Source organism: Haematobia irritans, chromosome 3, assembly GCF_050003625.1.
Source record: "Haematobia irritans isolate KBUSLIRL chromosome 3, ASM5000362v1, whole genome shotgun sequence".
NCBI classification, from domain to species: Eukaryota; Metazoa; Arthropoda; class Insecta; order Diptera; family Muscidae; genus Haematobia; species Haematobia irritans.
This window is the reverse complement of record NC_134399.1, coordinates 191,357,779-191,373,235: the sequence shown is the minus strand read 5'-3', so window position 1 is coordinate 191,373,235 and position 15,457 is coordinate 191,357,779. Positions and strand designations below refer to the sequence as shown.

The 15,457-nt window shown below is 35.1% G+C and overlaps 1 protein-coding gene across 1 annotated transcript in view; it reads left to right on the top strand.

Moving 5' to 3' along the window:
* Positions 1 to 1,511: 1,511 nt before the first annotated feature.
* LOC142231362 (uncharacterized) overlaps positions 1,512 to 15,457 on the top strand; it is a 121,131-nt gene continuing 107,185 nt past the window's right edge. Inside the window, exons 1-2 of the mRNA XM_075301973.1 lie at positions 1,512 to 2,529; positions 6,337 to 6,599. Coding sequence (XP_075158088.1) covers positions 1,512 to 2,529; positions 6,337 to 6,599 — 1,281 coding nt within the window. The remainder of the gene's footprint in view (positions 2,530 to 6,336; positions 6,600 to 15,457) is intronic.

The following is a 15,457-nucleotide window of genomic DNA, read 5'->3' as shown; positions in this document are numbered from 1 at the left end:
AGTTTTAATAATATAGTAAAATATCTGACATATCAAATATGATTTGGATATTATGCTAATCAAATGATTATATATCAATCTAACTAATCAGGCCATTAGGCAATTTTGTTAAACCTTTAATTCAATTGAATGGCCAAAGGGAAAATAATTTTCATTAGAAAGACAGTTTAATTTGATATAAAACAGAAGAAATTACTAAATTCTCGAAGAAAGCTTTTAATTATGTTTAACTAAAGAGAAAGCACAATCGCACACACACCCACGCACATATATGAACACACCAATAAACAAAGTCAAAGAAAGACAGACAAGTCATTTAATTAAAATGTCATTTGTATTCTATTTTTCAGATACTTAAGATGTCATGTCCCTCTTCATCATCAAATAACAGGGAAATGATAACAAATAGCATGGACTACATACACACACACACACACAAACACAAAGAGACAACCATGTTAAGCCTTCTAAAGACTGAATAGAGAAGACGAGAGAACAAGAGAACTCAATCAAATGTTGCATTCATCCAAGAAGGAAGAAGAAGAACTAAGAGTATGCAACGACAACATCAACAACAACAACCAATAGATGTTAAACGAATAAAGAAATGAATGAGAAAATGTTATTTCAAATAGTTTCTCCATACATTTCACAAATATTTTTCTAAAGCTTTAATTGTTACCAAAGAGTGTGTGTGAGAGAGAGAGTGACAGAGAAGAGAGAACGAAGAACTCTAAAATTAAAAGAAACTACGATGTTTTAACCTCTGGATATAGTTTAGAATATTTCTTCAAACCCCTATATGCAGCATAGGGAATATTTCCTGCATCTTAGGAGGCTGTAGGAGTTGGAGAAACTTTATCCTTTTGCTGGCATATGTATAAGAAATAGAGACATCCATAGACTTCTGTAACTTTTGTATTTCATTCAGTTCAGAGTAGTGAGATATTTCTTAACTGTCGCCAGAGTTGTTGCATGATCTTGAATTAATTATGCAAATTGAATTGAAACTGTCAACAGTTGAAATAACAACAGAGACCTAAGACAAAAGACAACAGCATACCAAAAGGGCTATATAGAGAAGTCAAAACTAAAGAGCAATATCAATCTTGTTTGTATTTCCATTTCATTTACATTGACTAGAAAAAGGAATAATGGAAAATATTCACAATATGAAATGCCCGGCAAATTGCAACAATCCATTGCATGGATTCCACTTGTCCTCGAAAATCGCAACACCTACTACAGACTCTGCTACGTCAGAAATTTCAGTTTTAACATCACCATCGTTGTCATTAACACCAAAACTGACCATGTCCTCAAAAATAGTCGGCCATCGACCAACTACAATATTTGATGAGAGCAAAAATCTATCGTCAGCTATATCAGCAACACCAATATCTGCTGCACTAAAATTCACAACGAAATCCTCTTCGCCAGAAAAAAGAAAAAAATGTCATCCTATAACACTACAAACACCAATGTGCTTATTAAAAATTCTTAGAAGGGCCATGGCAATGGAAAATGCCACCAGAGTATGTCACTCAAGTGGAGAGGAGTCGAACCCTACGTGTTGGTTCAAATGGATCATCAACAATACAAATGTCAAATTCACAATATTGCAACAGCAACAACAACAGCAGCAGCAGCAACATCAGCATAAACATCCTAGTCTCACCCAAGAGTCTCATGGTAAGCAATCCTATAGGACAAGGACTGGTTTGAATCTCTCCCACACTAGCAAATATCATCAACTGCAAGAGCAACAATATTTCCACTTTCCACCAAACGAAAACCATAGTGCCATGTTTTCATTACATCGCCAAAATAGCAAAAATATTTTACAGCATCAGCAATATCGTCAGAAAAAGCATCAGAAAGTGCAAGAATCACAACAGCTTCATCACAAAAGTGTTAGACGGTTAGCCAGAGCTAGCGGAGGGCGACAATATAAAGCTCTCAAATTCTTACAGTTGCTGACATATTTCGCAGCAATTATCACAACATTCGCAATGACACTGCCACAGGCTAGTGCCAGTGAATATAGGAGTTTAAAGGCAAGCGCAGCAATAACAGCAACAACGACATCATCACCCAATACATCCTTGACAAACTTCACCATAGATAAGGACATTCGAAGTAACCATATAGAGGATATTGTAACCCCTTCAACAACATTCCTCGAAACGAATGTGATGACACCTACATTATCAGCAGCAGCATCATCATCATCATCGTCGTCATCGTCACCCAATAGCATTGATTCTAGTCCTCCTGTTGATGGACATGGGATTATCCTTTCACGCTTTATTCGCTCCCTTGATGGTGTCAGTGGTTTAGGCAACTCTGGTAGTGGCCATAGCGGCAGCAGCAGCGGTAGTAGTTCCAGCATTTTCAGTTCATCTCCCAGTGGCTCATCGGGTTTAATGAATATTTACAATCAAAATTTGGACATTGGTCTTGGCAACAATATCGAATGTCCCAGCTTTGATGAGAGTTCAGCGTGTCCTTGTTATAAATTTGAAGATGGTAAGTAAATAAATGCAATGCTATGAAGGGCACATATTTATTTTTTAAACATAGACTAATATGACTTGGACGACTTTGGGGAAGTTTTAAAGGGTGATTTGTGAAATTTGAGGGAATTTCGGTTTGTAAAAAGACATACAAAAATTGTATCGGTAAAAGTTGATCATACTTTCAATAACGGTTAATAACACTGTCATTAAAATGTTGAATATATCTGGGGGTTTTTTGGTGTCCTTGATCAAACAGACAAATGTCATAAGTGCACGAAAGTGACGATATTTTTCGATAAATTTAAGAACATTTATTAGATGTAATTATTTTTATACCCTGCGCCACACTGTGGAACAGGGTATTATAAGTTAGTGCATATGTTTACAACACCCACAAGGAGACGAGAAAGACACATGGTGTCTTTGGCAAACATGGTCAGGGTGGGCTCCTGAGTCGACATAGCCATGTCCGTCTGTCCGTGAACACATTTTTGTAATCAAAGTCTAGGTCGCAGTTTTAGTCCAATCGACTTCAAATTTGGCACAAGTATGTGTTTTGGCTCAGAATAGAACCCTATTGATTTTGGAAGAAATCGGTTCAGATTTAGATATAGCTCCCATATATATATATTTCGCCCGATATGGACTTATATGGCCCCAGAAGCCAGAGTTTTACCCTAATTTGCTTAAAATTTTGCACAAGAAGAACAATTAGTACTATAGTCAAGTGTGCCAAATTTTATTGAAATCGGTTCAGATTTAGATATAGCTCCCATATATATCGTTGCCCGATTTACACTTATATGACCACAGTGGCCAATCTTTTACTCCGATTTAATTGAAATTTTGCACAGGGAGTAGAATTAGCATTGTAGCTATGCGCGCCAAATTTGGTTGAAATCGGTTCAGATTTAGATATATCTCCCATATATAGCTTTCGCCCGATTTACACTCATATGACCACAGAGGCCAATTTTTTGCTCAGATTTAGTTGAAATTTCGCACAAAGAGTAGAATTAGCATTATAGCTATGGGTATCAAATTTTGTTGAAATCGGTTCAGATTTAGATATATCTCCCATATATATGTTTTTCTGATTTCGACAAAAATGGTCAAAATACAAACATTTTCCTTGTAAAATCACCACTGCTTAGTCGAAAAGTTGTAAAAACGACTCTAATTTTCTTAAACTTCTAATACATATATATCGAGCGATAAATCATAAATAAACTTTTGCGAAGTTTCCTTAAAATTGCTTCAGATTTAAATGTTTCCCATATTTTTTTACTAACATTGTGTTTCACCCTAGTGCATTAGCCGACTTAAATTTTGAGTCTATAGATTTTGTAGAAGTCTATCAAATTCTGTCCAGATCGAGTGATATTTAAATGTATGTATTTGGGACAAACCTTTATATATAGCCCACAACACATTTGACGGATGTGATATGGTATCGAAAATTTAGATCTACAAAGTGGTGCAGGGTATAATATAGTCGGCCCCGCCCGCCTTTAGATTTCCTTACTTGTTTTTACTAACATTGTGTTATACCCTAGTGCATTAGCCGACTTAAATTTTGAGTCTATATATTTTGTAGAAGTTTATCAAATTCTGTCCAGATCGAGTGATATTTAAATGTATGTATTTGGGACAAACCTTTATATATAGCCCACAACACATTTGACGGATGTGATATGGTATCGAAAATTTAGAGCTATAAAGTGGTGCAGGGTATAATATAGTCGGCCCCGCCCGACTTTAGATTTTCCTTACTTGTTTTTCACTTGTTAAAGAAAATTTCGTAGTTTGAAGGAAATATTGTGCATTTAACGCAAGGGAGCCACCGTGGTGCAATGATTAGCATGCCCGCCTTGCATACACAAGGTCGTGGGTTCGATTCATGATTCGACCGAACACCAAAAAGTTTTTCAGCGGTGGATTATCCCACCTCAATAATGCTGGTGACATTTCTGAGGGTTTCAAAGCTTCTCTAAGTGGTTTCACTGCAATGTGGAACGCCATTCGGACTCGGCTATAAAAAGGAGGTCCCTTGTCATTGAGCTTAACATGGAATCGGGCAGCACTCAGTGATAAGAGAGAAGTTCACCAATCACAATAGACTGAATAGTCTAAGTGAGCCTGATACATCAGGCTGCCACCTACCTAACCTAACGTACGCAAAAAAAAAAAAATGATTAAAGTGTAGGAACATTTCTCAAAACATAATAATTCCATGAACTAAAATATTTCACACACACAATTATTTTTTTTAATTCAATCACGAAATTAATTTTTTAATTGAAATGTCTTCAATCACAGAAATGATAGTATCAATTAAAAAATTATTTGATCCAATTAAAACATTAATTGATACTATTAATTTTTGTTTCAATTAATAAATTTGTTGAATCAATTCAATTTTTTTTTATCCTAATTAAGACTTTCTTTGGAAAATTTTCCTGAATTTTTTTCTGTGCATTAGTGGGTAGAGCCCATATAGATCCATATCCCGATTAGACTTCTTGGGTTTCTAGACACTGCAATTTTTATCCGATCTAGAGGTAATTCATATCCATAAACGAGTGTGCCTAATATCGGTTCGAGATTTGATATAGTCTCCAAAACATGGACCAATCTCCCGACTGGATTTCTCGGGCGAATATACTTCCCCACAAGGCCCAAAAAGACTGTTTTCATATGTTGTTTTCAAATTGCTGAAACCGTGAAAATTGTTGTGGCAAAAATCGGATTTAGTTACAACGTGTGGGCATGCAAAAATTAACACGATTTTAATACGGTTATTTGAAATCCAGGTGGCAGTAGTACGCCTATATTTTCTTACTATACGTTTTTATAAGAAAAAGGCATTCTCTAAAACTTGCCAAAAACTAAGTATTTTACGACCTTTTTGACGTATGGTAAATACGCCGTAAATGTATGTCAAATACCTTACAGTTTACGACAGACCATCTCTGATTGTAAAGGGTGATACGGTCAAAATTTCCCCCCGATCCAGACTTCCTAGCTATCGACAAACGTTCCCCAAATACTTTAATTACATTTGTAATGGTTGATTTGGCAACTTTTAGCGATTTTGCCAGCTTTGCGTGCGAGTAGCTCGGATTTTCGTGATGCGCGAGCAAAATTTTGATACGCTGCTCTTCTTGCTTGGACGGCATTTTTACAAATGAAGAGTGAATTCCAAAATCAAAATAGGACCAACATTCTACACACACACATACCTTCAAAATGAGGGGTGTCCAGGTTTTTTAAATGCAAAATTGAAAGAAATACGTCAAGTTTATATTGACCAAATCTTGACCGTATCACCCTTTACAAGGTCTTGTCACCGCACGAAAGTTCTCCGTTTTCGGAACATTACATTTCTTTTGTTGAATGAAGAATTGAAATAAAAACAAAATTTTTAAAATATGTTCACTAATATTGTATCCTAGCTTTATTAATTTTAATAAAGTTTTATTTTTATCTTAACAGAATTCTTAGCAGAATTTCGTGAATAATAGTTAAAAATTCAATAATCTCAGTAAATTCTCTTTATTTTAACGACGGATTATGAAAATCTCAAATATAAGGAATACTAACCAAAAATTTAAAAATGTCTTGCGTCTTAAATGCATCCTTAGGGTAATTCCTCCCTTTCTTTCTCAGGGAGCATTCTATACAAAGGGTCATATTAAATAGACATTTAAATTGTATTTTAGTTATAATAAATATAAATTATTTCAACCACTTGCTTTTTGTATCACATTAATATTTTTTTTTTTATTTCCCTTGTAAACACATTTCCATTTGCCAGGCCTTTTCCTCGAATGTCCAGGAACGACAGCAATTTCATTGCGTTCAACGCTGGAGCACATATCATCGCCCATCCATTCATTGTCAATTTATGATTTTGATCGTTCGGTCACGTCTCTATCACCGGATGTCTTTCAACCTGGTGTCAATATAAGACATTTACAATTTTCCCATTCGCATCTGGAAACATTGAAAGATAATAGTCTGAAGAATGTACGTGGATCATTGGAATCGTTGAGCATCGTTAATGGTAAATTAACACAGGTACGTACATCATACAACATAACGATAATGACATATTGTAGTAAAGGGAGTGTATACAGCTGCACTCGCACTTACATTGTGCGACATATATGTATACGATAATTATATTTTAATTAAAACAAAAATTATAATATTTTTGTTAAAATTTTACTTCTTTGAATTTAAATTAAATTAAAATTTCTTAAAAAGACAAAAAACATTAATTTGTGAAATTCTAAAAAATCCTGGGTGAATATAATTCAAAACATGGAATTACTTGGGTTGTGTTAACACTTGCGGTTGGCAACTTATCTTAAAATTTCTTAACATTGCACTATGGGGCAAATGACCGGATAATGCGGCAAAAAGTCCGTTTTTCGATAGTTTAAATTGGAAAAACTGACACCGTTATTCTGTTTCAGATATCCCAGTAGCTCGAAATACAAAATACTAGAAACATATGGCAACTCATTCCATTTGAAACAAGCTGGTAAAGTTGGCTGTTTTTAGATTGTTTAAATTTTGAATCGCTAGGTAAAAAAACACATTGTAGAAAACTGGCTATAAAAAATAAACTAATAAGTGTATCTACATTGTGAAAAAGGAAAGTATTACTACAGGTATGTAGAATAATATAAAAAATATTAAAAGTTCGTATATGTTTGTGCGAAAAGAAATGTGTTGTGTTAAAGTTGTAAGTTTTTGTTTCATAATTTTCATGTAATATTTGTGTTTCGTGGAATGGTACTTTCTGTATTCACGTGTATTCACCGACATTTTGGTATGGAAGAAAGGTCCTTGTGTACACTTTTAGGTGATTTTAATTTCAGTTCCGGCTGCGTCCGGAAAAATTCAAAAAATTCAGTGTTTCTAAAACTAAAAAAAATTGAACTCATAACATTTTGACTTCAAAACGGTCGGGATTCCTTTATATTCGAGGAATGCAAGGTAAGCTTGCATGGCATTAATAATTAAGAAAACTTGTAGTATTTTCGCTCGAGCCAAACAAAATTGGAAGAAACAGAAATATCAGATGCGTTGCATTGGCAGTTTGCGAGAAATGCTTCACTAAATAGAAATAAATGTTATAATAAAGCCTTGATCATGCAAAGAAGGACTCGATGATTTGCAGAATAAGGGATCTTTTCAATAGAGTCATATTTTTGTGCAATTTGAAGCAAATTAAGGTGGCCTCTGGGACCAATAAAGTGAATATAAGATGAACGATATATATGAAAGCTATAAGCTAAATCTGAACCCAGTTCCACCAAATTTGGCATGTATTGTTAGAATGTTAATTCTGCTCCGTGTGAAATGTCACGTAACTCGGAGTAAAACTTTGGTCTCTGTGGTCACATTTGTGTAAATCGGACGAAGTGTATATATATATATATATATATATATATATATATATATATATATATATATATATATATATATATATATATATATATATATATATATATATATATATATATATATATATATATATATATATATATATATATATATATATATATATATATATATCAATTTTACCCTTTGTACAAAATTTGAAGAAAATCGGGGCGGTACTATGGCTTCTTGGGCCTAATATGTGCATATCGGGCGTAAAATATATATGGGAGCTACATCTAAATCTGAACCGATTTCTTCCAAAATCAAGTGTGCAAAATTTAAAGTCAATTGGTCTAAAGGTGCCACCTAGACATTGAATACAAAACCACAGTCTAGTGGAGGGTGTAAAAATTAACGGTTTCAGTAGGCGTGTCAGTGGGCGGATCGATCTGAAAATTTCTATGAACTCTTCTGACATTATGCACAACATGTGTTCCAAATTGTAAACCGATAAGTGCATTTTTGTAGTTTTTGTCTCAAAATCCCGTCGTTGGCCCCATAGTGCATTGTCTAAATTATAAGTTAGTCCATATGGAGTCTATGTAAGGCAAAAAAAAAAGCCGGAATAAATATCTATATAAGCCAATTTAGTTCTTGCTCGATTTATGAACTGATACGACAATTAGGGAGCCAAATTTCAACAAGATTCGATGAAATTTGTTCCTCCAGAAGTAAAATTTGGGGGATCGGTTTATATGGAGGCGTGATTGGTAGAAAGCACATACTGCACTCAAAAAAAAAAAAAAAAAAAAAAAAAAGTGAACCCTCTATGCCACTAAAGTCAATTTAACTCTATTTTAGTTCATGGAATTATTATCTTTGGAGAAAGTTTCCTTTACTCGAATGTTTTTTTGCGAACGTTAGTTAAATGATCAAAAAAAAAATGGGAAAAAATTATACAGAAATGAAGCACACACATGTGGTGTCAATTTGACAACGATATATTGATAATATGCGTTGTCAAAACAACAACCAACGTTCATGATCTGGAAATGTAATGATTTCAAATTTATACAAGACAATCCGATACCCTGACTCCAACCTAAATTATCTACTCCATACGCGTAACTGTCGCCTTAGCATATTGTACCATCGACGAAGTTTCCACAGGCACCGTTGGGAGCCACCGTGGTGCATGCCCGCCTTGCATACACAGGGTCGCGGGTTCAAACCAAATTTTGATCAAAACACAAAAAAAAAAAACTTTTCAGCGTTGGATTATCCCATCTCAGTAATGCTGATGAAATTTCTGAGTGTTTCAAAGCTTCTCTAAGTGGTTTCACTGCAATGTGGAACTACGTTCGGACTCGGCTAAAGAAAGGGGGTCCCTTGTCATTGAGCTTAACATAGAATCGGGCAGCACTCAATAATAAGAGAGAAGTTCACCACTGTGGTATCACAATGGACTGAATAGTCTAAATGAGCGTGAAATATCGGGCTGCCACTATAACTAACCTAACCTATCCATAAGCATGTCTAACGAACGTTTTCGTTTCATTTTGTTGTCGTCAGTTCACGATTTTGGAATGTAATATTTTTTAACTTTGTCATAATATTTATTAACTTTGGTATATTAACTTTGTCATTCCTTTTGTAACACATCGAAATATTGCTCTAAGACTCCATATTCTGTGTCGATCTAAGCATGTCCGTCCGTCGGTCTGCTGAAATCACGCAAACTTCCGAACGAAGCAAGCTATCGACTAGAAACTTCGCACAAGTAGTTGCTATTGATGTAGGTCGGACGGTATTGCAAATGGGCCATATCAGTCCACTTTTACGTATAGTCCCCATATAAACGGACCCCCAAATTTGGCTTGCGGATCCTCCAAGAGAAGCAAATTTCATCCGATCCGGCTGAAATTTGGCACATGGTGTTAGTATATGGTTCTTAAGAACCATGCAAAAATTGGTCCACATCGGTCCATAAATATATAGCCCCCATATAAACCGATCCCCCGATTTGGCTTGCGGAGCCTCTAAGACAAGCAAATTTCATCCGATCCGACTGAAAATTGGTACATGGTGTTAGTATATGTTAGTACGGTCTCTAATGATCATTCAAAAATTGGTCCACATCGGTCCATAATTATATATAGCCCCCATATAAACCGATCACCAGATTTGACCTCCGGAGCCTCTTGAAAGACCAAAATGCATCTGAACCAAAATGCATCTGAAATTTGGTACGTGGTGTTAATATATGGCCTCAAACACCCATGCAAAAATTGGTCGAAATCGGTCCATAATTATATATGGCCCATATAAACTGATCCCCAGATTTGACCTCCGGAGCCCCTTGGAAGAGCAAAATTCATCCGATTCGGTTGAATTTTGGTACGTGATGTTAGTATATGGTATCCAACAACCATGCAGGAATTGGTTCATATCAGTCCATAATTATATATAGGCCCCATATAAACCGATCCCCAGATTTGATCTTCGGTGCCTTTTGGAGAAGCAAAATTCATCCGATCTGGTTGAAATTTGGTACGTGGTGGTAGTATATGATATTTAACAACCACGCCAAAAGTGGTCCATATCAGTCCATTATCATATATAGCCCCCATATAAACCGAACCCCAGATTTGGTTTGCGGAACCTCTTAGAGAAACAAATTTCATCCGATCCGGTTGAAATTTGGAACGTGGTGATACTATATGGTATCTAACAAGCATTGGTCCATATCGGTCCAAATTGCTCCATATCGGCCCATAATTATATATAGACCCATATAAACCGATCCCTAGATTTGACCTCCGGAGCCTCTTGGAGGATCAAAATTCATCCGATTTAGTTGAAATTTGGTACATTGTGCTGGTATATGGTCGCTAATAACCATGTCAAACATGTCTCTTATCGGTCTGTAGCTACATGTAGCCCCCAGATAAACCGATCCCCAATCACACAAAAATTGGTCCATATCGGTTCATAATTGTATATAGCCCCCTTATAAGGCGACCCCCATATATAAATTCTGGCTCTCTAATTACCGCGCAAAAGTTCCTATTGGTTCGTAGTTATTTGTAGATTTCCCTATATATACCGGTCAAGAATTGAATTACATAATTATTTAATCTGTCTTTTTTTGCCTAATATATACCACGTATGGACTAACTTTCAAATTAGAAGACGATATTAAAAAGTTTTAAGATACATGACCATCGGTTAATATTACCACGACCCAAATAATTCGATTGTGGATGACAGCCTCTTGATGAAGATCCTACGCAATCCATGGTGGAGGGTACATAAGATTCGGCCTGGCCAAACTTACGGTACATATACATGTTTTTTATTAGTGTATATAAAGATGGACTCATGTGGACCATTTTTTGCATGGTGATTAGAGGCCATAAATTAACATCGCGTACCCTATTTCAACCAAATCGGATAAAATTTATATCTCTAGGAAGCTCCGGCAATCAATTCTGGAGATCGGTTAATATGGGGTCAATATTTATGTGATTAGAAGAAAGCATTACTTACAAAATTTCAACCGGATCGGATGTTTTTCCAGGCGCCTCAAGAGTTATAATCTCGAGATCGGTTTATATGGGGCCTATATATGCATTGAAAAATTATTTACATGATCGATTTTAAGATGCGCAATTTATAAAATATTAAAAACAAATTTCTTTAAACTAATGAAGTTTTAATTAAAATAAAGTATATCATCTTTGCCTCAAAAATTTTAAATTTAAAGCAGCATTTTCATAGCTTCCGGGACTGTCAACCAAGAAATTTACGTGAAAGAGTGTTTGAATAAACGTCTGCTGCCTTTCCTGAAGAAACACGGTTGTTCCGTACTGTTTTGACCGGATTTGGCATCTTGCCAATACGGTAAAAAGGCCATGGAGTGGTACGCCGCCAACAAAGTGCAGGTGGTTCCCAAGGACAAGAACCCTCCCAACACGCCAGAGCTCCGCCCAATTGCGAAATACTGGGCTATTGTCAAGCGGAACCTAAAGAAGACCAAAAAAACTGCTGAGGACGATCAGCAGTTCAAGGCAAACTGGCTTTCTGCGGCGAAGAAGGTGGACAAGGTGGCTGTACAAAATCTGATGGCAGGTGTCAAGCGTGAGGCCCGGCAATTCGGATTTGGAAAAGCGAAAGCCTAACTGAATATTTTTTAAGACAAAATTTTTTACTTTGAAGTAAAATTCAAATTACATTGGATTTTTGAAATATCCGTTATATTTGGAATTAATTTTTAAATGTTTTCACTAAAAACAAAAATCGGCATGTTTGGCTTAAGGAAGGGTCAAAAACTTTGGACCTAGTATTATGTTGTTTTGTTTGCATTTTGTTCCAAAAAAAAATTGAACTACACTGTGCATTTGTTGCTCTTCCAAGTTTCGTGGCAGGAATTCAAATCCTAATACAAAACTGAATATTACGCGAATAATACTACGTATTATGCCTGTACATCTACATAAGGTCTGGATCTGGATGCCACATATACGAATTTCGGCCCTTAGCTTGTGGTAAACACCATGTGCATGCACCAGAATTGAAAGGGAAATGGATGTGTTACCTACATGAGGAAGCAAGCATTCGAACTCACACGTTATGCGAACGTGTTTCTCATACATACACACGCATACGAATCAAAGAGAACTTACATATCTGCTTAAACATACACGCACACACTCTACAATCTGCTATGATTATATCCATGATGCTCTTCTTGTTTCTTATTTTGGGGTATTCTCATTTCCATGTTATTGAGCAGCTTAGCTAAGCTTGTTTTCTGTCCTTGTGTTGCTGCTGCATGCGTATGTGTTTTGGTATTCCAACGAATTCGTATGTAAATGCCAAAGGATCTACAACGAATTGAATACGTGCTGAAAAGAGATTCATCAACGAGGTGTCCGTGTGTCTCTGTGTGTGTGTGTGTGTTTATGTACAAGAGTGTAAATTTAATATTTAATTTGAAACATGAATAATTTCCCCCAAACATAACATGTTATGATGACGATGGCAATGACTACCACTGTTGTCCTTAATGTGCAGCGGTGTGGGTGATTGTGTGCGAGTTATATGAAATTAGATTGCTTTGTTTTGTGTATTCAAATAGAGAGGTGCGTGTGTGTGTGTTCTCTTATTTGCCACCATTACAATTATAAATCTCGAAATTTATGTTAAATCTAACAAGATTTTCTCTCTCTCTCCCTCCCCATATCCTCTTTCTAATACCAGAGGATGCAAAGAGAACTGGAGCAATAATGTTTTCACAATGCAAACATAATTTGCAAATTATGGCCATCTACCACAAAATATAAATCCACTGTGTTGTTGTTATTGTTGATGTTGCTGCTGAAGTGTGACTTAACAATGGTGACATGGAAAATAATTCAAGTGAAATTGATCCCTTGAGATTAAATTAATGCTTTTTAGTTTGTCAAAAGAATTGAAGAGAAACAGAGTTTTTGACTTATTTTAGTGAAGTCAAAAGAAAATTTCAAAGAAATGTGAGGTCCTTTTTATTTCTATTGCATTTATTTGACACGAGTTATGTTGTTTATAAATGCAAGCATTATCGTATGGTACATTGAATTTTTTTCAAGAGTAAAAACTTAGACTTGTTGTCGACCGAGGTTGATTGCACATTGTGGACAATATTTTATTACAGCCTTTAGATAGATTTATTTTGGCATTTAATTAAGAGTAGTTTTCAACTGACTGAATCTATTAGTTCCCAGCAAAAAAAAAACGGACTTCCAAAAAAGTAGTTTGGATCCCCCCAATTTGTGATCCGGAAGTAGTGCAAACTTGGATCCTCTTCATTGGAATTTACATGGGCTTGCCATAGAACGAAAGTACTCGATTTTTTGATCCTTTGCATTGCTTTAGAAGTTGTGCCTTCGAAAAAGATTTTTTCCAATTTCACTTTGTATTTTTATCAGTATTTTTTGATATACTTTTATTTTCTTATTATCTAATTTTTTACAAATTGAAAAACTTCTTCGCTTTCACAGGGGGTTGAACCTAGGTCTGTTGGGACCATAACAGAACGCCTTAGCACACTCAGCCACAAATGCCATTGAACACGATACATCAAAACGTCTATTCAGAATGTTTGTTATATGAACCTAATATGACACCACGGCATGACATTCTAACTACTTCCTGAGATGTTCTTTACTGTTACGAATGAAAAAAAAAACAACACTGGTTCAAATCTCACAAGCGGAATTTGCTTTATTAAATACTTTTCTAAAAAAAAAAAAATTATGTTATACATCGTTTTTTTTGGCATATATTTTTATATAAATATATTTTTTCCATTAAAAATCAACAAAAAATTAAAAATTTTCGTGATTTGCAAAACCTTCTCAAAAGGACTACCATGAAAGTGAAAAAGTCAAACGGCACATGTTCAAATCCCAGCGGGGATGATTGTTTTATTTATTTTTAAATTATTTTTTTTGCTTTTTTTATTGATTTTCTAGTCTTGTTTGTGAAATTTAATTATCCAAAACTTAAATTTTCACTTGGCCAAAGAGACTGCATCGAAAGTGGAAAAAATCGATAGGGGATCCCGGGATGGGCTTTAAAAGAAATGTTTGTGGACTTGTCGATAAGGATGGCATCGGAAGTTGAAAAAAGAAATGATTCCGGGATGAGCTTTAAAAGAAATGTTTGGGGAACAACTTCCAATTTTTTTTGCTGGGTTGTGGAATGTACAGGAAGATTAATTACCGAAGATAAATAGTTTTTCGGTATTTGATCCATTGCCGAAAATTCAAGTCAAAGTGAGATCCATGAAATGTGGACGAACAAATTTGTTAATTACAGTGTTTCTGATATATATTGTAACCAACTTCATTTGTAAACCGCTCGCTGACGAATATAATCCTATGCCAGTTTATTTTAATGTTTACAAGCTTACAAAAGCATTTTGATTTATTGCATTCAGAAATAAAGTTATTCATGATATAATTCAAGCGCGATACACTCAAAAAACAATGAATTCGGTGGAAAATTTTTATTAATTTTAGACAATTTTAATAAAACTATATAACAAACGTCATTACGCTTTAGTAAGATTTTAGTCGCATCTGGGTCAAATTTCAAGTCGTCGTTCGATGCGTCTTAACCTTCTAATGCCACAATTTTTTTGCCAGCAAGCACAAAAGCAAGAAAACTAAACAAGAAATTTTTATACGGTCAAATTCAGTATATGCTGCAAAGCCTCTTGAACAGTTTCCACTAAGTTTTCTTTTCATCTTACCCATTTTTGTTGTCTTAAGGAGTGTTTTACTAAAAGCTTCATTACACTAGGTAACAACACACAGAGAACATATTAGTTGAAAATTGATTGTTGTAATAAAAATTCTGCATCTACAATGAAATCACAGTTGTGTCAATCAATTTACATTATTTACAACCTTAATTCGTTCCTACTACCATTTGACGATTATTATTATAGAGTTTTGTTTGTAATACAAGTCAAATAGTTGTCCGAACTAAATGTC